General features: G+C 35.1%; 1 protein-coding gene across 1 annotated transcript in view; it reads right to left on the reverse strand.

Moving 5' to 3' along the window:
- Window positions 1-1,655: 1,655 nt before the first annotated feature.
- The window catches only part of Smp_170810 (putative amiloride-sensitive sodium channel), a gene marked incomplete at both ends in the record, with an annotated part of 66,559 nt that continues 43,095 nt past the window's right edge, over window positions 1,656-25,119 (reverse strand). Inside the window, 3 exons of the mRNA XM_018793852.1 lie at window positions 1,656-2,063; window positions 5,164-5,451; window positions 8,017-8,322. Coding sequence (XP_018648323.1) covers window positions 1,656-2,063; window positions 5,164-5,451; window positions 8,017-8,322 — 1,002 coding nt within the window. The remainder of the gene's footprint in view (window positions 2,064-5,163; window positions 5,452-8,016; window positions 8,323-25,119) is intronic.

The following is a 25,119-nucleotide window of genomic DNA, read 5'->3' on the forward strand; positions in this document are numbered from 1 at the left end:
AAAATGATCTAATTATGTTTTACAGAAATCATATGTGTTGATTAGACAGAATCTCTTTCTTGACACTCGTTTACTTTGTGGTAATAATTTCTCATTATTGTCGCTGTTATTAGTCGAGCCTCTGGTATGTTATATCATTAAACTTGTAATCGGATAACATAGAATAGATAGAATGTGAATGGCAACAGAATCCAGGACTCACGTCTCGTCCTATTCGGGACTCGTCAACTGGATGTACCTGTATTACAGAGTTGATACCCACTTCGGTACTCGAACTCGGTACCGTTCGCTTCAAACGCCATCGCATTATCCACATGGTGGTTATATCGGGCTGATCCTCACGGGAAACCTACCAAAACATAACAACTTTATGTCATAATATTAACGGAGTGATTCTAACCATTCAGATCGATTTGTGGATAAACAATTCATAAATCTGCGACGGATTGACATAGCTTTCTAAATTTTACTCGTCCGAGATTGTAAATCGTATTTCACAGTATTGAAGCTAACGGAACTAACTCATCATTTGCCAATCCTCGGAATGATTGGTAATTCAGTAGAAAGTTGATATGAACCGACTAAATGTGATGTTTGTTCGTGAAAATACTACTAGATGGTTTGTACAATTCGTGTTTGGTATCAGCGAAGCTAATACCAACAATTAAGAAGTGAATATCTGCTTTAGCCTACAATATATTTCATTATTTACTATATTCGGTCCCCGTTTGCTTTGGTGGTATATTATGTAACAGCGTGGGGCTGGTATACAAATCCTACATTGGTCTTATTAGTCTAAGGATATACATGCGTGTGCATATAGTTTCACGCAATAATATTTAATAAATACGTATTGTTATTTTCGGCATGGGGGTTTGTGGAGGTTGTAGTAATTTTAATAGTTGAATTCATGAATCGATCTAAGCTGGACCACCGTTGAAAACCTGGAGGCACTGGGTGTCTATTATTATTAGCTTTATTCAATATTGTATTTTGGGTACAATATAGAATTCTCAGCACAAAGTATTTCAACAGGTTTCCGTTTCTTACTTTTTCGTCGATCCTGATGATAAATATTGAGTGATCACCATTTCGAAGTTAGCAGTCCAGTCAATCGGCATCTGAATACTGTACGTTCTTTTCCCTGTCAGCAACCACGATATCTGTGATTAAACCTTTTGTAACCTCTACAACGAAAGGTTGTACACTTTCCAGAAACAACCGAATAGATTGTGCGGTTAATAGCCATAATAATGTATTAAAACAAACAAAACTAGATAAGTTGTTGCAATATCTAGATGACAGGTAACCTAGATGTTTAAGCAGGTCGCTAAGATCGATTCATGATTTCAGCTATTAAAGTTATTGTTATTTGCTTAATATGTTCTGAATTGGTTATTAGTCTCTGAAAGTGCGCTTTACCGGATATTTTGGCTTCCTTTTTTCCCACTTGGCTAATTATGTTCATACAAAATTATTCTTGTCGCAATCTTAGAAACGTACCTTTCAACCTTAATGCTCATAATTCTTTCGCTGTTTAGGTTAGACGTATAATATATACAACTAGAAGCATTTTCAAACTGAATGAAATGTTATATTAGAATTTTAAAAAATCAACACAGGTTAAGCTTGGTCGTGAATAGTTGTGAGATGTGTCAAATTTGGGGTAAATATAATGATACATTTCCAGATACCATCTGATTGGGGGCACTTGGAGATCGTTTTCTGGGGTGTATTTGTATTGGACCATTGTTTATAGTCATGTCGTCTTTTCTATACTTTTCAGTTTGTTTTACGACTCCTTGATTTGTTATCTGATCTTGTACCACTCCTGTCTCACTATTTGTATTGGTTAGTGATTTTGGTGTATCGCATGTAGTTTGCTTTTTTTGAGTTCGGCGAAGTCGTTTTCGCTTTGAAAATTGTCTACATCTTGTAATAAGATGAAAAATCAATTCCACCACTTCTATGACTGACATCATGTTAAGTCCAATCCAAATGGAGAATAAACCACCAGACTGAGATAAGAGACTTGTGAGAGAGAGGACTTCTTTTTCATCTACCTGTAAATAGAATATTACATGTCAAGGTGTTTACTAGTAGTTATTTTATTATGCTGTGTCATTCAATAGTGTGCTTACTCGAAGATTTGTCATATAAGTAGCTAGTAATAGTTAAATTTGTTTTATAGGGTAGGGTAAGAGTGACATGTTTCCGATGTAAATCGACATATTTGGCGAAATATGGTACCTAGCTCTGTTTCGAGGTACTTTTACTTCCTAATGTCATCTTAATTTATTTGAGGAAAATGAACTAAGCGAATGACACATGGCTGCAGCAACGACAGCGGAAAAAGTTGCAAGAGTAGGAAATATGAAACAACTATATGACACAACAAAGAAACTGGCAGGAAAATATAGTAAACCAGATCGACCCGTCGTAGACAAAGAAGGCAAGCCAGTCAGATTCAAGAACAGAAGAGCAGATGGGTGAAGTACTTCGAGGAACCCTTGGATAGACCAGTTCCATTGAATCCACCGGATATCGGAGCAGTACCTACTGACCTTTCAATAGATATCACTCCATCAATGATCGAAGAAGTCAAGATGTCTATCAGACGAATCAAGAGTGGGAAAGCAGCAGGACCTGACAATATATCAGCTGAAGCACTAAAGTCAGACATACAAATGCCCCAAATGCCCTGGTACGGCCGAGAGTGGGGAGAGTCTGCTCTCTCTCTCGAAATGCTCTCATATGGCCACGCGAATATATAGCCTCTGCCAGGGAAGTCCTACTCACTGCCTTCTCGCGGCGGGGGTGTTGTTCACAAAAGTGAGAAGACGAAAAGCGAATGTCCGGCGCTTTAACCGGGTTGGTGGATGTGGAGGATCCACCTAGGGGAGTTGGAAAACCCTGATTCCAAACCAATGGTGCACATGGGCTCCAGTATCCTGAAGGAACGAATGGCGTATGAACCAACTGTTGGTCACCGGCTACCATGAGACTGCATCTCCTTACGATGCTCCACTGCCTTGTGGACTAGACCTTTAGGTCAAAGGCTCCGGGTGTGGTCCCCTAAGAAAACCACCTGCTTCAGTCTGGGCACCTGAGCAGTATCACAGCCCTCACACAAATCAAATGAGATTTGTGAGGCGCATATTTATCTGGTGCTTCCTTGTGCCAATATTTATGTGTTTAAATAAATAAAATAAAATAACTGCAAACATGCTTCACACTCTATTCAGGAAAATTTTGGAGGAGGAAGAAGTGTCGAAGAACTGGAAAGAAAGACACCGCATCAAGGTATCAAAGAAAGGAGATCTGAGTAAATGTGAGAACCACAGAAGCATCACACTACTGTCAGTACCACGAAAAGTTTTCAATGGAGTTACTGAACCAGATGAAAGACTCAGTAGACATCTAACTTCGAGATCAACAGGCTAGATTCCGTAAGGATCGGTCGCGCACAGACCGAATTGCGACACTACGGATCATCGGTGAACAATCAGTTGAGTGGAATTCGTCACTATACATCAACTTCATTGACTATAAGAAAGCGTTTAACAGTATGGATGGGTGAACATTACGGAGACTTCTTCGATGCTATGGAGGTCATGAAAAGATTGTCAACATTATCCGTAACTCATACGACGGACAACAGTGCAAAGTGGTGCATGGAGGATAGCTGACAGACGCATTCCAAGTGAGGACCGGAGTTAGAGAAGGCTTTCTACTCTCACCCTTCCCCTTTCTTCTGGTGATTAACTTCGACATTTGAGGGAAAGCTCAGAATACAATGGACAGCTTGGATGCAGCTGGACGATTAGGATTTCGCAGATGACCTAACTCTTCTATAACCTGCGCATCAACAAATGCAGGTCAAGACAATCAGTGTAACAGCAGCCTCTGCATCAGTAGGTTTCAACATACACAAGGGAAAAAGCAAGATCCTCAAATACAACACGGAGAACACCAGCCTAATCACACTTAATGGAGAAACTCTGGAAGAGGTGGACGTAAATTGCAGAAAGCATCAAACAGCTTCACGAGACAAGCGCTAACTTGGAATGATAAATGGAAAAGAGAAAAACCAAAGAACACATTGTGTCAAGAATTGGAAGCAGACATGAAAAGGATGAATAGCAACTGGAAAGGATTTTCCAGGATGTAGTTCGATGGAGAATGTTGGTGGGCGGCTTATGCTCTTCCACGAGGGGTAACAGGCGTTAGTAAGTAAGTAATATTTGTCCATCCAAATTTATGACTGATTCGTTTTGCTCGAAGGAATCGTTTCATCTGAGATTTGCAACTAACTGTTCGGTCTTTGTACTACTGTTTAGTGTTTCTGAGTTATTCTTGCATTAATTATTGTAGCATGTTAGATTTTCTAACACATTCTTTTAACAAATCTAATTTTTATCAAATGTATACTCGTAGCTAATTGCCTTGGATGTCTTGAGATTAAACTAGTTAGCTAAAGTCACGTTCACATGCGCCGTTTTTGGAGATTGGTCTCAGATTTCATTAATAAATGTCTGCTAATCGATAAGTTTTAATAAAATCCGACTGGGCATATTCCATCTCAGGTATTTGAATGTATCTTGATTTCTGAATTTCTTTTCAGATCATGACAATTCAGATTCCCTTCTAATGAAAACTATCCTTAAACAATTGGATACTTTAAGATTAGTAGTTATGTAGCCATAAATCCTTTGTTTATTATCAGTTTCTGAATATCATAAGAAATACCATTACAATCCACTGCTTCAAAATTTTCGACAGTTAAAACAGACTAAAATACATTGATTGTGATTCGTGATAAAAGTGTTCAGTCGCAAGTCAGTGGGATAATATTGTGAAACTTTTCTGTAGTAACATGATTATAACGTCAATCTTTCGCCAAAGCCGTGGATATGGTTAGAATTGTTCTATTCTTAAACACTAAGTCGCCAGTCTGAACTTCATTCCACTTTAGCTTCGGCAATTATCTCTAACATACACGCTTGGAGTGTGAATTGAAGCCGAGTGCGTGAATCTGTCCTTGGTAAATGAATATTCTTTATCAAACCTAAATCGTATGAAAGGAACTATAATAAAACTGATTAATTATTTGGACAATCTACTGTAACGTTAAGAATTATAAATGATAAGTTGACAACTTACCTTATGGACGTTAAAATTCGGTCGGATAAGCATGATTGCTAGTAAATTCCTTTCTAAAACGTTGCTTTTTGATAAGAACTCTTCCGCTTCTTTTTCACCTTCAGATGAATCTAACTTTTCTTTCGCCAACCGATATCCTACTAAGTCGGGTCTGTTGGCCACTTTTTTTCCAGCTCTTGTTGATAGCCAACTTAACTGCCATGATTTCGTTGGCCAAGTCGATGTTGATCTGTCTGTTTCATAAGCGAAGAAAGCACATGGTAGTGTGCAAGATAGTACCACATCACCCTGTGAAGATATAAATATGAATATGTTACTTTTCTGTACTATTTAGCATATCTTCAAGCTATTCGAAATTGTAGTTCTGCAATACTCATTAATTTCGTATACTCCAACTTATTTTTCTAAGTGTAATGAGGTACATAATACTTAGTTAACAACTCTTCATATCCCTTGTTGAGCTAATTACTTCAATACAATATACCAATATGTTATTAGATATGATAAAATCTTTTGACCAAGTAATTATTTAATTAAATGAATTTAAAACTGTTCACACATACTGGTAACTACTAATTCCTTAGTAATTATAGAAGTACTCATAAATTTGATATAGGTTTGTTCTCAGAGCTGGATGGTTTGGTCGTGGAGCTTTCAACGTCCTTCCATCAAGCTGAGAGAACAAACCTATATGAAAATCACTGAGATTGAGCTACAAATCTTCTCCACCATCTCAAAATCATACGAGCGTAGTACTTATAAATTGTTTGATAGTCATAATGAATGAAAATTTAAACTAGCATTAATCCAGTCATGAAATTCAATCCTTCTTGTGTATTCAAACTGTCTTTGGCTATGAATCATATAATCATGACAATCCTGAACACTTACATTTTAACTCTCATTTGTATTTTTCCCACATCCAAGTTGTGGTTTTCCGCCCTTACATTTATACGTTACCAAATATACTTCGTACACACATACTAATTTGGTTTTAAGTGTATACTTTTAAGTACAAAATACTGTAGTTGATATATTTCTTCAGTTTCTTACTATGGATGTCGTAACAGGAGATAATTGGGTATTCTTTAGTTAGTTAATACTAGTAAGATGATAATTAGAAGTTTGTTTTGTTTATTAGAATAGTATATATCTAGTGTATTGTCAGTTACTATGTCAAGACCATGTATCTTATTCTAGCTTCTGAATAGGTCAATCTATTTATTCTTCCTGAGTCATGTTTTGACCTTGTTAATATTCACTTATCAACCCTGACTGTTTTTATATGAGCATATGTGTTTGTACATCATCATATTCATCACATGTCTGTAGCTTATTTTTGTGTGACTATAAATATCAATTAACGCTTGGTTAAATGGAGCTGGCTCACTCGCCTTCTTCACCACGCGTCATTTCGCTTCTCTCTCTTTGCTTTGTCCATCTGAATGTCTGTCCAGATCGATGAATGTACATGATACATATATTCGAAATTCATCCTCGTATTTGACTTATTTAATCCCGTTATACACTAGCGTGAGTTAAGTCGATGATTATACACGAGGATTGGCTAAATGTATATTTCAATAACAAGTAATCAGAAACGATCAAACTGGAGCCAGGTTCAGGGCCACTAAACTAGTTTTTATATCATATACGTATATATATTAAAAATTTAAGCGGAAAGTATACAAAAAAGTAATATATATCAGTAAATAAATTGCATTCCAGTGCATAGTTTTAGGTAAAAGCTGCATTTTAATTAAATTTTTACAGACTTTCCTAATAGAATATTTCTTTAAGGCTATTTTCAAATCGATTGTGTAGGTAATTATACTTATCTTAATGTTTAATCGGAACTATTTACCCAGATTAATTATATTAAGATCATTGTTGACAGCATTATTCAGAACTCGCGTTCCGTTTTCTTTGCTACTGGTCAGTCAGATCTGTCTGGATCTCATTGTTGATATTCACATTGACACACGATCATGGTGTCTGTTATCTCAATCGTCATCCCATTATTTACTAAGTTGTTGAGTTCAGATGATCTCTAAATTGTTCAGCACTTACAGTGTTTATCTTCGGCTGTTTAGCTAACTGTCCTTAATATCATTTATTGTTATTTATTTATTTAAACGCATAAATATTGGTACAAAGAAGCACCAGATACATATGTGCCGCACAAATCTCATTCGATTTGTGTGAGGGCTGTGATACTGCCCATGTGCCCAAACCGAAGTAGGTGGTTTTCTTAGGGGACCACACCCGGAGCCTTTGACCTAAAGGTCTAACCCACAAGGCAGTGGATCATCGTGAGGAGATACAGTCCCATGGTAGCCGGTGACCAACGATTGATTCATACGCCATTTGTTCCATCAGGATACTGGAGCCCATGTGCACCATTGGTTTGGAATCAGGGTTTTCCAACTCCCCCAGATGAACTTTCCGTGTCCACTAACCCGGTTAAAGCGCCGGACATTCGGTTTTCGTCCTCTGAATTTCGTAAACAACAGTAATGTCACGAGAAGGCAGTGAGTAGGACTTCTCTGGCAGAAGCTATATACGCGTGGCCATATGAGAGCATTTCGAGAGGGAGATCGGACTTTCCCCACTCTCGGCCTTACCAGGTCATTTGGGGGCGTCCTTAATATCAACATCACAAAAATGCACATATATAAAATTTTCTAGACAGGTGAATATTCTATCACTCGAAGACAATATAAATACTACTGTATTATATGTCTAAATGGATACCGTCGTAAATGTTAGTAACCAGCACATTTACCGTTATTGTATAAAAAAGATTTCTATGCCTAATAATTGGTTGGAAGGAATTCCACAGTAAACGCTCACCTGGTAATGTTTAGTAACTTCTGATTTACATAGTACACGATTTTTCACAGCTTCTAATTCAGATAAACATTCAAAATTAAAAGGCATTTCATGTGGTTTTGTCTTTTGATTTTGATTAACCGAAGATAATAAAGTGTAATTCTGATTGGAAGGAGAATTATGAATAGTGTAATTTTGTATGATTGGATGTTGAATATCACAATTTCCTATTTTAACAAATGAACTCATTTCAAGACAAAATGGTAGACTTTCATTTATATATGGGAATTCAATAGCATTACATCCACAAAGTGAATTAATTTTAGCCTGAAATAAGCAAAATAATATTGGAAATAAAAGAAATGAGGTATTTTGGAAATTTTACATGGACTATGATTTAACCATGGTGTCGAAATCACGAATTGATCTTAGCTAAAGTACTAGTGAAATCCATGATGCGTTGGATAGCTGTTTTGTCATATTATGGAACTCCTCAGCAGTGCCCACTCATAAATTTGCATGCAGGAATCGGACCCAGAGCTTTCCGTGTCTCACGCGAATGCTTAACGTCTATACCATTGAGTCGGCATCTGACAGTATTTAAATCTAACTTAAATCAATTCGCGATGTTATGCTATCATTTTCCGTTGTCTTAGGTTGATACTTGTCTTACCGAACAGGGCCCTGGGCTTGAGTCCCTGTTGTGGGGCTGTAGATGCTCACTACTTGGGAGTCCCGTTCTAGGACGCAATAGTTGTTCAGTGCTTCATGACTTTTAATGGTGGTCCAGCTAAGATCAGTTCGTGATTTAAAAGTTATGGAAATTCTGTCATCACCAAATAATTCAGTCATGCATTTCGTTTATATATGAATGGATTTATCACTTAGCCTTTTTTATGTAGTCTATTAAATAATCTGGAAGGTGTTCTTTAATTATTCTTGACTGTTGATTACTTTGGCTGAAAACTATTCTAAGGGTTTTAATACACTGAAAGTTATCACGGTTGACTTCCAGCTTAAGAGAAATAAGAATTATATCCTTACAATAAGTGAAAATAAGGCTGAGTAAAAACATGTATTTAGACCTACAAAAGAAATATCAAAAGAAGATAAACATGATCAGTTTGCGTTTGTATATCTATCACTACAATACTTCTTTCTATTAATATCTCTCATGTGTAGAAGATGCATAGTTGAATGTGTTGAGTACATGTTACTCACTCGTTTGAAAGATATAGATCAAATAGGTTATTGACAAAGTTTCATCTTGGATACAGTGACTTGTGCTATGCATTACGGACACTTGTACGAATTTCATGATACAAAACACCATAGTATTTAGCAACTTACATATGAGAATATAGATATACTGGATAATCTGTAAAATAACAGCAGTTAGTAGGCAATTAAGAGCGGTGTTTAGTATGACCGCAAAATAGATTACCCTGTTAAGCGTCTATTCACTTCTTAACCCGTAGTTCTCACTGACATTGAATATTGTCTAAAATACGGTAATTTATAAATCTGTACATAGAATAACACTAGTGTTTGTAAGCAGATTTTATTACTAATGAAAAAAATATATTAAATTAGAAGTTATATCTTGTTGTGAATAATTTCATTTGTCAGTCATTCAACTAAATTTTAATGATGAATAAACAATGGGTGTATGCTACTAATGTCGACTTGCACAAGCAAGTGGCTATCAGGACTCAGTAGCTGAGTGGATAACGTGATGGCGTTTGAAGAGAAAGGTACTGGGTTCGAGTCCCAGAATGAACATCAACTCTGAGATGTAGGTACATCCAGCTGACGAGTCTCAAATAGGACGACACGCACGTCCTAGATTCCACTGCTAGCCACTATCTATCTTTGCTTACCATGCTTGTGAATTAAGGCTACATCGAGGCAATACGCACAGTATACACACATACCAATAAGAGACTGATCAATTGCATTCCTAAACATCAATGAGAAGATTCAAACAATTAATACTAAATGAATTCAAATAAATTAGAGTGTAAAATATTCGAAACCAATAAAACACTATATTGTTGCCAAGTTGAACTGTTCGTTACTTCTATTATAAAAATTTAGTTATTCGATTAAAATAATTAATCATGAATAATACAAAACATTTCAGTAATTATCTAAATTTATTTAATGTTTTAAAACTTAAGATTCATTTGTTTGTTATTTAATATGATAGTAAACTATATGTTTAAGTTGAATGGCTCCCAAATACCCTGGTACGGCTGAAAGTGGGGAGAGTCCGCTCTCCCTCTCGAAATGATCTGACATGGTCACTCATATATAGCCTCTACCAGGGAAGGCCTACTCACTGCCTTCTCTCAGAGGGGGTGTTGTTCACGAAAGTGAGAGGACGAAAAGCGAATGTTTGGCGGTTTAACCGGGTTGGTGTACACGGAAAGTATAAAACATTAGAAATAATGTATTATGAGGTATTGGGATGTCTGTAATGATTTCAACCTTATAGTCAGGTTTTGGTTTCATTGAAGTGTTAATCACTTTCAAAAGTCATCTTTTTTAATCGATTTATAATCATACTTATGTTTATATTACTGTTGAAAAAAGCGTATTCTTTTGGTTTTTGTCTTGTCTTTTTATTAATCTTTACATTTATCAATAATTCGGTATCGTGTGTGGTTATCATGAGTCTATATAGTATCACGTGTCGATCGCCCTTTTTATTCATTCATTCGTTCATAAATTTCCTAATTTATAACAGTAATAATAAGCTATACACTTCTTCAGTTATAAGGAACATTGAACTTAAGACAGGTTTGAATTGGCTACGGTTTTCGTATCACATCAACTCAGCTAATTGAATTTGTCGAGATAAATAGAAGTTGTAATTGGCGTCAACAGTCATTTATAAGATTAAGTTTGTACAATATGATTCGAGAAGAAAGATTAAATCTACGGAATAAAAAGTATATGTATTTTAGAAAAGAGTGAACGGATCTACGTGACAGACTACTAAATATGTCACCCAATTTTTCTATCCATCGATTAAAATATTCACACGAACTTCAACTAGGTAGTCCGTACCTACAGACGTATCTCAGTTTAAACGTCAATGACTAGTGAGACTGATGGCACGCCTTGGTTTGACCATCCTTAGCTTTATTCTAACATACTTCAAGTTGACTGAAACAATAAACCGTAACGAGAAGATGGACGATTCAAAGTTTTTATTGAAAATAATTACCCTATACTTGCAGACTTAGTGATTTTAGTGCGATAAGGTGTATGTTCATTGTGTATATGCTCGTTTTGATTGTCTAATTACTTACTTTTAGTAATAACCATCTTTAATTAAAAATAAATCTGATCTAGCATCTATCAATAAACATAATACTTATACTGAGCAACGTCAGTAAAATTTTAATTGTTTAAAAATTTTCATTTTCTAAAGTAAGAATGGATACGTAGAGCCAATCAGAATTAGCAAAAGGTTAATCGATGGCAATCAGAAGTGATCCAAAGGTCAAGTGCATTTCATTAGGGTCAATGGATCATATCCTAAGGATAGAGTAGTATATATATGAATAAGTATTCATACATTTCATTCGGTAGTTCAATACACTTTCTCGCTCACTCATGTGTTTTCGCTCACGTAGTCAGTTGGGGGTTTAGCGAATAGCATACAGTGTATCATTGCCAGATTTCGGACTCTATGAAATTAAATCCTGAATGCTATGGTACGGTCAAAAGTGGGGAAAATCTGTTCTCCCTCTCGAATTACTTTCACATGGCCACACGCGTACAACTACTGCCAGGAAAGTCCTACACACTGAATTCTCGAGTTGCGGGTGTTGTTTACAAAATTGAGAGGACGATAAAGGAATATTTGGTGCTTTAACTGGAATGGTGGATACGGAGGATCCACCTAGGGGAGTTGGAAAACCCTGATTCCAAACCAATGGTGCACATGGGCTTCAGGATCACGAGGAGACAAAAGGTGTATGAACCAAATGTTGGCCACCGGCTACCATGGGACTGCATCTCCTGACGTTGCTCAACTGCTTTGCGGATTAGGACTTCTAGGTCAAAGGCTCCGCTTGTAGCCTCCTAAGAAAATCACCTGCTTCGGTTTGAGCACTTAGACAGTATCCAATCTGTCACACATATCAAATAATGAAATGTGGCGCACATATATTTGGTGCCTCCTTGTATCAATGTTTGTGTTTAAATAAATAAATAAATACATGCATGAAAATTAATGTATAGAGAATATAAAACAAAGAAATACTAGTTTTCGTTTTTAAATATTTATCAATCTGTTTACGTTTGGTGGTTTAATGGGTTGTATAGTTTTCAACTGTTATACACTAATGGATTACTTTCAATGAATCAAAATATATTTCCAGGACAGGGTTGGATGGAGAATTCTAGTGGGCGGTCTATGCTCCTCCACGAGGGGTTACGGGCGTAAGTAAGTAAGTAAGCTTTACAATTGATACTTGACATAAAATATGGTCTATATGAATAACTTTTTAAATCGTATTTTATTTTTTTAATTTAACTAATTTTACAATCGCAGAAAATTAACTTCCTTTACAATAGAGTTCTTTTTACAATTTCCATAATTGTATAGGTAACTTCTCTACCAGACTATGGACGAACCAATTAGGAATAGGATAACAGATCTTGGATTTCGGAATGAAATTCACTTATCCATTTGCCTAAATACCGTTTTGGGATTATAACTTATGTCAGTTCATGATGAAAACCCTAAATCTAATTTGTAACCTTAACCATCAACTGTAAGTTATAATTCTAATTCCTTACATTGGTTTATAACTTTCATTTGGTCCTAGTTATTATGTGTACACTTCCAAGGTCACTACTCTAGCGTTACTGAAAGCTTGTCCATAAATTATACTCTTAGCAACTTCACTTCGTATTTTACAGTCAATTAAACTTTTTCTTTGACAAACATTTGAACATATAATACTTTTAATATCAGAAGGGGTTTTGTGGATATAATATTAATTTCAATAGTTGAGATCATGAGTCAATTGAAGCTAATGACCAGTGGAGTTCAACCGGGTCTGTTGGGAGATAGTAACTCACTGAAGAAATTGGGGGATCTGTCGCTCAATTTCGTGGATTGGTTGAAGTTAGACATTAACACCATCGGATGCCAGCTCAGTGGTCTAGAGGTTAAGCGCCCACGCGCGAGACTGATCGGTTCTGGATTCGAATCTCGCGAGGCGGGATCGTGGATGCTGAGGAGCCCCATAGTAGGACAAAACGGCCGTCCAGTGCTTCCAGGTTTTCCCTGGTGGTCTAGCCTCAATTGACTCACGATCTCAACTACTGAAATATAATACTCTTGATTAGATTCAGAATTTTCATTATTCTTCTCCTGTACACAGTTTATTTTTTGCTTATCTGGCTAATTGTAGAGTACAGTTGTAGATTTAAAAAAACATTCAAGATATTCACAAATATTATGTTTGTCTTTTTTCAAATATTGTAGCATTTAAAATTGTCTAAATGTAATTAGTAATTCCGTAAGGAAAAAAATTTATTCAATTTGTTCAAGTTTTAATCGTGTAATTATTTGTTTGAATGAGCTAAAAGTGTTTAAGGCAATAGCAACGTAATTGCCGACGCTGTGACTGGTTGGAAAAAGCGGAGAGGTGGTCAGTGTATGACATGGTGTCATGGTATGAAAGAAAGCTGCAAAGGGCTGGCTTATGTTGGTCCCTCACGGCTCCCTGGCTGGGGTCCGAGAGACGGTGCAACACAGCGGCTAGAGACGCTATCAGATATGGCTCAGAATAGAAGCCAATGATGATCCTGCTGTAACCTTCTTTTACTTTCTTCATAAAGAGTGGTCATAACTTCCTTAACTGAGAGAGTTCTTCTGGTTTTACATTTCAGTTTCCCCATAATTACTCTTATTTTTTTTAATATATGCATCTTCCCCCTTCTCTCTTTCCACTCTCATTGTTTTGTGTGAAGCATATATATCTGGTGCCCCTTTGTACCAATATGTATGTGTTTAAGTAAATAAACAAATAAATAAACAATAACAATGTTTTTCTTATTCAATACAAAGTAAATTCTTAATTTGTTCAAAAATGACGGGAAAAAAACTATACTTATTGAACATACAAATATATAATGTTAGAGATTTCTTCATAATCACTTATTACTAACAATATTATGACCTTGACATTCTAATACAATTTCAAATTATGATTTTGAGATGATGGAGAAGATTTATAGCTCAGGTGGGTGATTTTGATGGAGTTTTGTTCTCTGAGCTGGATGTTTTGGTCGTGGAGCTTTCATCATCCTTCTGAACGACATCATCAGCACAAACTTCGGGTAGAAGTGAAGTGTTTGAATTTCTCTACATGTGATTCGCAGCTTGCCCTGTGCACCTCAATGTTGATTGGTTCTTATTGACCTTAAATCTCTCATTGTTTACTTTTTTGTTTTGGTTGTACCTTCCATTGGTTTGATTTTTGTTCCTATGTTTCTGCATAATTTTCTTGATTGATTGATAAATTGGATTGATTTCAATGTGCTTGTTTATTGCTTATTGACCTGAGTTAACATCCTAATTATGGAATAAGATATTTCTGTATAATTGGATTCTCTTCTTATTAGTTGCTTAGTTTTTCTCCGGAATCACATAAATATAGTGATTTCCACTCATTTCATCCTTAAATACAACATGGAGAACACCAAGTCAATCACACTTGATGGAGAAACTCTGGAAGAGGTGGAAACATTCACGTACCTGGGAAGTATCATTGATAAACAAGGAGAATCGGATGCAGATGTGAATGTGAGGATTGTCAAAGCAAGGGAAGCATTTCTACAATTGAAGAACACATGGAACTCAAAACAACTCTCAACCAATTTCAAGGTCAGAATCTTCAATACGAAAGTCAAGACAGTCCTACTGTATGGAGCTGAAACGTGGAGAACTACTACAACCATCGTCAAGAAGGTACGAGTATTTATAAACAGTTGTTTACGCAAAATACTCAACATTCACTGGCCGGATACTATCATCAACAGCGTTTTATGGGATAGAACAAACCAGCTTCCAGTTGAAGAGGAAATTGGGAAAAGACATTGGAAGTGGATAGGACATACATTAAGGAAATCACCAATGTGCATTACAAGGCAATCCCTAACTTGAAATTCGGAAGGGAAGCGGAAAAGAGGAAGGCCGAAGAACACACTACGCCGGGAAATAGAAGCCGATATGAAAAGGATGAACAGAAACTGGAGAGAACTGGAAAGGAAGGCTCAGGACAGAGTTGGATGGAGAATGCTGGTGAGCGGCCTATGCTCCTCGACGAGGGGTAACAGGCGTAAGTAAGTAAGTAACTAATTTCATCATTTTATTTTGTTAACCAAACATTTTCTGTCTTTCTGTTCCTTTGAGTTTTTCATTTCTGAAGTGCGTTTGTTCATAATTTCTTTGATCTATCTACTGATGTTTAATCCACTATCTTTTTAGTAATGTATATATTGGAAAATAATTCAGAAATTGTATCTGAAGATCATGAACATTTATATGTCAATTCAAAAGTAAAAAAACTATTACATTTTGGTTTTTTTAATGATTGATCTGTTAAATGAATGTGAAATCCCAATCGTCACAATTTTCCTTATAACTAGATTTCTTTCAAAAAAACTGTCACAACCTTTTAATTAAAACTGTAAAATGGCTAGAAGTGGAATCACAGGAGCCTATCTCATCCTATTTGGGACTCACCAACTTGATATACCAAGATCTCTGGACTGAGTTCCACTCAGAGACTCAAATCCAGTACCATTTTTGTTTTATATGTCAAATGCGTTATCCACTGTGCTACTGAATTTGGAGAACCACTAACTATTTTAAAGGATATAAATTTAATTTTGTTTATGATGGTTTGTAGTTTTCTTGTGTAGTTACGAAATACTCCAATCTAATAATCTGTTTGCGTATTTGCACGGTGTACGGATATTCTAGATATTGCCAATTGTTCATATGTCTTTGAATAAAACTTACTATCTTATTAGTTATAATCAAGGTTATATAGTTAAGATCATGAGTCAATTGTAGCTAGACAACCAAGGAAAACCTGGAAGCATTGAACGGCCGCTTCGTCCTGTTGTGAGACTCCTCAGCAGTGCAAATCCACGATCCCGCCTCGGGGGATTCGAACCCAGGACCTACCAGTCTCGCGCCGGCTCATTGGTTTATCGGTTAAGTGCTCTGGCGCGAAACCGGTAGGTCTTGAGTTCGAATCCCCCGAGGCGGGATCGTGGATGCACACTGCTGAGGAGTCACACAATAGGACGAAGCGGCCGTTTGGTGCTTCCAGGTTTTCCATGGTGGTCTAGCTTCAATTGACTCATGATCTTAACCTATATAAAATTACTGAAATCTCCACAAAACTCCCTTGTGATAATCATGGTTAGTTTGTTAAAGAGACTATTTTATTTATAAATTAACTATCAATACTATTGTACAACTTGAATAAATACTATCGTTGAAAAGAAAAGCTTCTTTGCTGAATTGTCTTGACTTTTCGTCAATGATAATATGGGTTACTTTCATTATTAGATTATATTTTATTTGGAGAAATAAGTAATTATGTACCACTATTTCAGAAACATCTTCATATTTAGCTATTTTCTTAAGTGGTTAAAGATTTAAGATAAATTTGTTGTTTGAATTGACTTTCATCTTTTGGAATATAAGTTCTCATCATGTGGATAATTTGATTACTTCAATTCATTATTGAGTTATTTCGCAAAGTCAGTAGTATACAGTAAATAAGTTGACTAATATAAGAGTTGTATTTTTAAAAGCTTTGTATGAAGTAATCTTAATGATTGAAATTTAAAGAATTTCAACATTTCTGTCTGAAAACTGATCCGAACATCTCTAAATCAAATGCTTCATTTGTTTACTGCACAATAAATCAGCCCCTAAATGCCCTGGTACAGCAGAGAGTGGAGAAAGTCCGCTCTCCCTCTCGAAATACTCTCACATAACCACTCATATATAGCCTCTGCCACGGAAGTCCCACTCACTGCCTTCTCGTGGCGGGGATATTGTTTACGAAACTGAAAGGACGAAAAACGAATGTCCGGCGCTTTAACTGGGTTGGTGAACATGGAAAGTCCACCTAGGGGGGTTTGAAAGCACTGATTCCAAACCAATGGCTCCAGTATCCTGAGGGGACAAATAGCGTATGAACCAATCGTTGGTCACCGGCTACCATGGGACTTCATCTCCTCACGATGCTCCACTGCCTTGTGGATCAGACCTTTATGTCAAAGTTCTCGGGTGTGGCCTCCAAAGAAAACCACCTGCTTCAGTTTGGGCACCTGGGCAGTATCACAGCCCTCACACAAATCAAATGAGACTTGTGCGGTGCATATATATCCGGTTACCCGTTTGTACCAATATTTATGTGTTTAAATAAATAAATAAATAAAACAATAAATCAACGTTTTGATATGATCAGACAAATGTTTACCATAGATTTAATTTAAACCTTATCAATCTTTGGTAATTTTAAATTCGACTACATCCCTAAAGAAAGTCAGGAGGAAACATTGGAATTTTTTGAATTTCAATTGGTAAGATCACTTCAAACATGACTTTTACATATCACGTTTTCTACACACTTGAAGTCTAGTTTCTATCAAACTGTTTGTTTAAACTTGAACGAATGTTCTTATAGAAGTATTTTCATCACATTTTCTGTTATTCTCTCTTTATGCACTCAATAAGATGTGCTTTATTAAACAAATCTGTAAAGGTACAAATAATAATACAAAAGACTTTCATTAAGTAGATGTTAGCTCCTCTGTAGTGGACATTACTCACTAGTATAACAAACTCATAATTGAATACCAATTAATAATAGTTTTTTTACGTAAGAAATTAAAAATTAACATCCATTGGGCTCTTTCTAAATAGTCAAATGATAATGGACTAGTCATTTGATTAAAATACTTTAAGTTTAACTGTTTATGAAATAGAGAGCCAATACTTTTAACGTGATTTCTACAAAGTGTTCTATGGTTTTCAGTTTATCTTCATTTTAATGTCATTTTGTTCTACCAATCTAGAGTATCTGGTAAATTAGTTAAATTGTATTCTATTTTCAAATGATATGAACACTGATTCATAAGGTTTATCATATGGGGATTTGGGAATTTTAGATACAGATTTAATGTATGACGGACCATATGACATATGTCATATGACAATTTACAATATCAATAATAAGAGTTTTGTTTTGACATACAAATCATACTACTTAAGGACGACTAAGTAACTTTGGATTTATCCGTCTGATTTGCGGATATCTTATTGTCATAGACCTTACATCCCAAAATGATTCTAGTTAATCCTCAGAAGTGTACATTCAAGATCACAACACAGGGAATCGAAGCTAAGACCTGCGGTCTTGCACGCGAACATCTAATCTCTAGAGTACTGGGCCGTCATTCAATGCTATTAACATCTAACTGATTAATTCACAATATCTAGCGACTATCCTTCTCTGTCTTCGGTTGATAACGCTCTCTCTCATCGGATATGACTGGATTCCACTGGTCAAGACTGGGTTAGTTTAACTATGATAACGAACTTGAGCAACATATGAAAATGACCTTGGTAAAGTTTGTAGTAGTTTCAGTCAATCAAAAATAGGTGATATAGATGAGTAATTTCTTATGTAAAGCTAAGTTAACCACAAAATATCTATTGTTAATAAATTTTTCCAGACTGGCTTTTGGTTTTTATGTCTTGAACGAGACAAAGAAATTCACTCATATAACTCCAAACTGTCTTTCCTTAGCAACCTTTACATGGTCGTAGATAGTTTTCCAAATGGCATCGATTGTTTTCAACGTTCTTGGTGTATATTCACTTAGTGACTATTAAAACTGTGGGGTAATTTACTCCTTAGCAATTTTAATTCAAATTTATACTGATAGGTTTGCCAGGATAACCATGGTGGTTTTTTGGTCCCTATCCCTCAGTGTATTACGAGTAGCAATATCTGTTTGAATTACCATGATACTGAGGTTGCTTTCTCGATGGCAATCGTTTCCTACTTTCAACCCACCGTTTGAATTAGCCCGTATGGTATTTATAATGTGGCGTGAAAAAGTTGTTATAGGATCACATTTTAATCATATTAGGTGTGTTTTATCGAATTCAAACGTCAGTTGAATCAAACAACTTTGTCCTTATTGATGTGTGGTTTTATCGTCCATGTAGCACTCACAACCTTTAAAAATTTTTCACAGTAATAAGAGTCCAAATTAATTGTCAAACACCATCGCGTTATCCACTTGTGATATAAAGTGAGTGGTATTAGGTTTGAGTCTCAGATTGAACATCAACTCTGGGATGCCGTTACATCCAACTGACAAGTCCTGAAGAGGAAGAAACACTCGTCCTGGATTCCAATCTTAGTCACCATCCATCTCTGCTCATGTGTGTTTGTGTTTTTATCATGAAGTGGAGAATATACTTTGATAATTATTGTCGACTTACACTGAAGGCTTGGATTTTATTTATGTCTAATTTATTTTCATTTAGAAACCTTGTTTATACACTACATTATTCCGTTTAAGAGTTTCACAGGATTCAGAAACTTAAATAAGATAGTTTATTCATATACATACTATTCCTTAGTTCAATAAATGATATACTTATTTTGAGGTTCAAAAGATAAATGTACGGAATAGTTTCGAAAATGATTACTTATTCATTAGTAAATCACTACGAAAGAGAAATTTCTATTAGGATAAAGTGAAATGACGTATTTGGCTAAATCAGGTAGATTAAAAATAATGATGTTTAAGTTTTCCATCAGTTAGAATGTAAACTCTGTCTTAAAATAATAGCTGTTCAATTAGTAGGTTGTAATATTAATTTATGAGAAAGCCAATAACTACATTTTTTTGATTGAGATCATGAATCGATAGATGTTAGACCATCATTGAAAACCTGGAAGCACTGGATGGCCGTTTCGTCCTATTGTGGGACTCCACAGCAGTGCGCATCCACGATCCCACACTCGCGAGATTCGGACCCAGGACCTATCAGTCTCGCGCGCGAGCACTTAACCGGTAGACCACTGAGCCGGCTGAAATCCAACAGTGTTAATGTCTAAATTCAACCAATCCACGAAATTGAGCAACTATTCACTAATGTCTTCATGAGTTTATATCTCACAAGAGACCTGGTTGAACTACACTGGTTACTGCTTCTCACTAGAACTCCAGGAAATACCTCATGGAGCCAGTCACTAGTGAGCATATGATCATTATCAGAAGGGTGTTTTGTGGAGATTTTATAGAGATCATACTCTATATTTCAACATTATGGGAAAAATAATACATTTAAATGGCAAATTATTTTGGTGAACTGATATTAACAACAACAATCAGTCCGATCTCGTTTTTTTTTCAGTTCATAAAACCAAGAATATAAATGAAGGTTACTTCATTTGTTTATAGGTCATATTTATTATATTACAGTTGTTGATGTAAGCAACATCAAAATATCTGTAACTCGCTTCTATCTTTAAAATCAAATGATTATATGACCATGTTATAGTTCATCTATGATGTTTACCATTTTATTCCATACTTCTTGTCAAACTCTAACCAGTATTTGTGCTGTTCTAAATTAGATGGAAATTTGGGACAATGAAAAAGTCATTATAAAATCTATAGAATTGAGTCCATTTGTTCTATATATGAGTATCATGTTTTTCACTGACTCATTTGCTAGTAGTATTAGAATTATAATAGTAGATAGCTATTCAAGCTTATGATAATAACTTTCATGGAATCTTTTATTTCATTCTGTGTCACAGGTTATGTAATTTAAATGAATAAGGATAATGTAAAAAGAATGAAGACAGACAAGTATGTATATATAAAAGTGTACTCAGATCAAATGTAAAGGTAAATTATAAATGAACACTTGAAAAATAATTAATAAAGTTACAATTATACATCTAAAGGTTAGATAAATTCAATCTGTCGTATTAATTCATGATACGATTGTGAATTCGATTAATAATTGGTTATAATTCACTTAGTATTGTTTGTTTGAATCCTCTCATTGATATTTAGGACTGCAACTGATCAGTCTCTAATTGGCATATGTGCATACTGTGCTCATTGCCTCGATATAGCCTAAATTCACGAGCATGGTAGGCAAAGATAGATAGTGGATAGCAGTGAAATCCAGTTTGACGCGCGTTTCGTCCTATTTGAGACTCGTCAGCTGGGTGTACCTGCATCTCAGAGTTGATGTTCACACTGGGACTCGAACCCAGTACTGTTCGCTTCAAACGCTATCGTATTATCCACTCAGCTACTGAGTCCTGATAGCCACTTGCTTGTGCAATGAAGTGAAGTTTAAATTCACCTAGTATTGTTTGTTTGTATCTTCCCATAGATGTTTAAAACCACAACTGGTCAGTTTCGATGACGTTTGAAGCGAAAGGTACTGAGTTCGAGTCCTAGAGTGAACATCAAATCTGAGATGCAGTTATATCCAGCTGACGAGTCCCAAATAGGACGAAACGCGCGTTCTGGATTTCACTGCTATCCACTATCCATCTTTGCTTATAATTATTGGTTATGTTCCCAGTTTACATGAGGTCTCTACAGAATCTAGACATTTCGAGTTCATATTAATTCTTCAAATTGACAATGTTTTAAATATTTTATTATCATAATTCTATGTTGTGTTTTTTTTCTTTTAGTTAGTGAGATTTAAGATTTGTTATTTGTCCAACTTACATCATGCCAGCTGGATGAATTAGCATCATAGTTTCCATTGAAATGTAAACTTAGTATTTGTTATTTACAACAGGGTATTAGAGTTTTTCTTCTAGTTCATAGGTATTTTGTATATTGTAACTAAGACATTACGATAATAATGTCTCTTTTTTATTTTTCTTTCTTGGTTTGTAAACAGATTATGACAATTTCAATAATCCTGTAACTCATTTCTAGTTTGTATCTTTATTCAGCTTTCAATAATTCGGTCTTATCATATCAGGACAAATGAACTTGATTGGTTTGAAGATTATTTCAAATTATTTATTTCATTATTGTAATTCTATCAATCAAACATAAGTTTTCTTGATATATTCAGCTAACTGTAGACAAATTTGATTGAATTCATTTCTGAAATGAATATTTAATTACCATATATGTTTCAGTACCTGTTATTATGTAGTGTGGTCTACTTATATCCATATAAGTAGTATATGGTGATGGTCAGATATAGAATGTATTTTGGCAGAAGACCGATAAGGAAATAACTGAAATGAAGCGCAATTGGTGAGAAAATGCATGAATAATGAAATCAGAGATGATGGACGGATATTTGCAGAAGGAACCGTGAAGATTGAGACAACTGGTTGTTATTTTGCAAATTAACTGTTTGTTGTATGGTTATCAGAATTTAGTGAGATAGTCTGCTCCACCACTCGTGTCTTGTTCACTTTAATTAGATTGAGATTAATCAATTTATTGGAAGAAAAATTATGATATTCTTTACATCTGGTTAGTCAATGACTGAAAACCAGGAAGCGTTCAACAGTTGTTTTGCTTAATTATGAAACTCTTAAACAATACCAGGAATTAAATCCATAACATTTAGGACTCGAGTGATAGCTTTTTCTTTAAAATACTTAATTGATTTCCAATGATTTACATTTTTAAGTTCAACAAACTTACAATATTGTATAATCATTATTAGGTACTGATTGTGAGATATTATTTCACATTCAACATAGTTGAGCTCTACTGATTAAAGCTTCTTACTAGAATTTCAGAAATTAAGTCTCGAATTCAAATATCGGTGAGCACATGATTATTAGTAGTGTATATTGTTTTTGGGAATATCACAATTTCATTGAAGTTAGAAATGTCAACCGATTCACTAGTCTGAAGAATAATCGCTCATCACGAGGATTTTATGTTTTGCATTGAAACCGTGATGGAATTGTGGATTCATGTTTCGAGAGATTCTCATATTAGGACAAAAAAGCTGTCCAATAACTCTGGGTTTTCAGTAATTGCCTAACTAAAGTATAAAAATCAACAATTTCCACAAAGACATAATATTTAAATTATCACGGTTATTAGTTAATAATTTTTCTGGTCTTAGACACTAAATGATAAATTCACACATAATAATATAACACTTTATCGGTTAGTATCAGAGTTTAGGTATTGGAGAAGATTTGTAGCTCAGGTGGATGATTTTGATGGAGTTTTGTTCTCTGAACTGGATGGTTTGGTCGTGAAGCTTTCATTGTTCTCCTGAACGACATCATCAGTGCCCGAAGTTTGTGCTGATGATATCGTTCAGAAGAACGATGAAAGCCACACGACAAAACATCCAGTTCAGGTAGTGTAATATGATTTATAAGCTTATCGCCTTAGTAACAAACTTATCATTATTATTAGAACTCGTTGTTAATAACTTTGTGTACTCTTGTTTCAAACTTTAAAATTTTCAAATTTTTCAAGTACTTAAGTAAAAATTCAATTCTTTAAAGTTATACTTTGAAAGATATGATCATAATATAAGATTCTGAAAATGATCTCAGAATATACATCAATTTATAAACATAATCAAGTTGATATTAAAAAAATGGTGAGGTTGTGGTGTGGGTTACTTGTATTCAATTAAGTAGTATATTACGGTGGTCGGACATTAAATGTATTTCCGTAGAAGATCGATAAGGAAAGACCGGGAACGAAGCGCAATTGGTGTGAAAATGCATGGAAAATAATAATCGGAGACGATGGACTGATATCTACAGAAAGGATGGTCAAGATTGAGTCAATTGATGGATAATTTGCAAAGTAACTATTTACTGTATGATTATCACATTTTAGTAAGATAGTTTGTGATTGGTGCCTAAATACATTCGATTGTCCCCAACTGTGTTCTGGTTCACTACAAGGTGACATCTAATAAATAATTAATTACTTTACCAAAGCATTTATGACAGAACTGTTAATAATGTAAGGTAATAAGATGTATACAAAAGGCAAGGTTTATTTGAATTCTTTAATAAAAAGTTATTTTTCACTATGATAGGAGGATAATCTACTTTGAAAAATGTCTGTTCACTTGCATCTATCCAATCATAGAAGCTATTTGAATATGGTAATGATATTGCTCTATTCAAAGTATTTTTCTTATCTAAATAGTAGATCATTTTATTCTTTTTTATCATTGAATCTAATGAATTTTGGGTTTGATTTTAATCAAAACAAACTTTTTAATGTTACTATCTTGTTAACTGTAAAAATATTTCAATTGACGGTTATTATATATTGAACTGATTTAAGCATAAGTTTCTATAAAAATAGTAACCATATGTTGTAAAGTTAACTACTGTAACATTTAAGAGCGACCGAAAGTCCTGGGTTCGAGTCCCGCATGACGGATCATGGATACGTTCAAATGAGGAGTCCAATACTAGTATGAAACGGTCGTCTAGTGCTTCCAAGTTTTCGATGGTGGTCTAGCTTAGATTGACTCATGAATTCAACTATTAAAATCACTACGATTTCCATAAACTCCCATTCTAAAAATATTAAACAGTTATAAAGAATTTTCGTATTGTGCAGTTTGCAACGAAGAAATTAATATCATAAACTTATTTTGTACGTATTATTTTCAATATTCACAAGTCAAAAGTATTTAAGACAGGGATTTGTTACAATAGTGTAGAAGACTTTTGCCAAATATAATACATTTACTTTTCCTATAGTATCCCTCTGTCGATCTATTAAAGAGGTGAATACAGAAAGTCACAATCGTGTATTTTACTGATCGTTTATCAAATTTTTTTACTCAGTACTTTCAGCTATTTTTCCATTGATTGAGTTGTGAATGATTAGGGAGTTTCATTTTGACTTCATATGTTTTGCTGTTGATCTGGCTCTTTTATCACATACGCAACAACAAATGCAGGAGACGACCAGTGTAGCAGTAGCCTCAGCAGAAGTAGGTCTCAATATACACAAGGTAAAAGCAAGACTCTCCGATACAATACAGCG

Source organism: Schistosoma mansoni, chromosome 1 (genome assembly GCF_000237925.1).
Source record: "Schistosoma mansoni strain Puerto Rico chromosome 1, complete genome".
Classification (NCBI taxonomy): domain Eukaryota; kingdom Metazoa; phylum Platyhelminthes; class Trematoda; order Strigeidida; family Schistosomatidae; genus Schistosoma; species Schistosoma mansoni.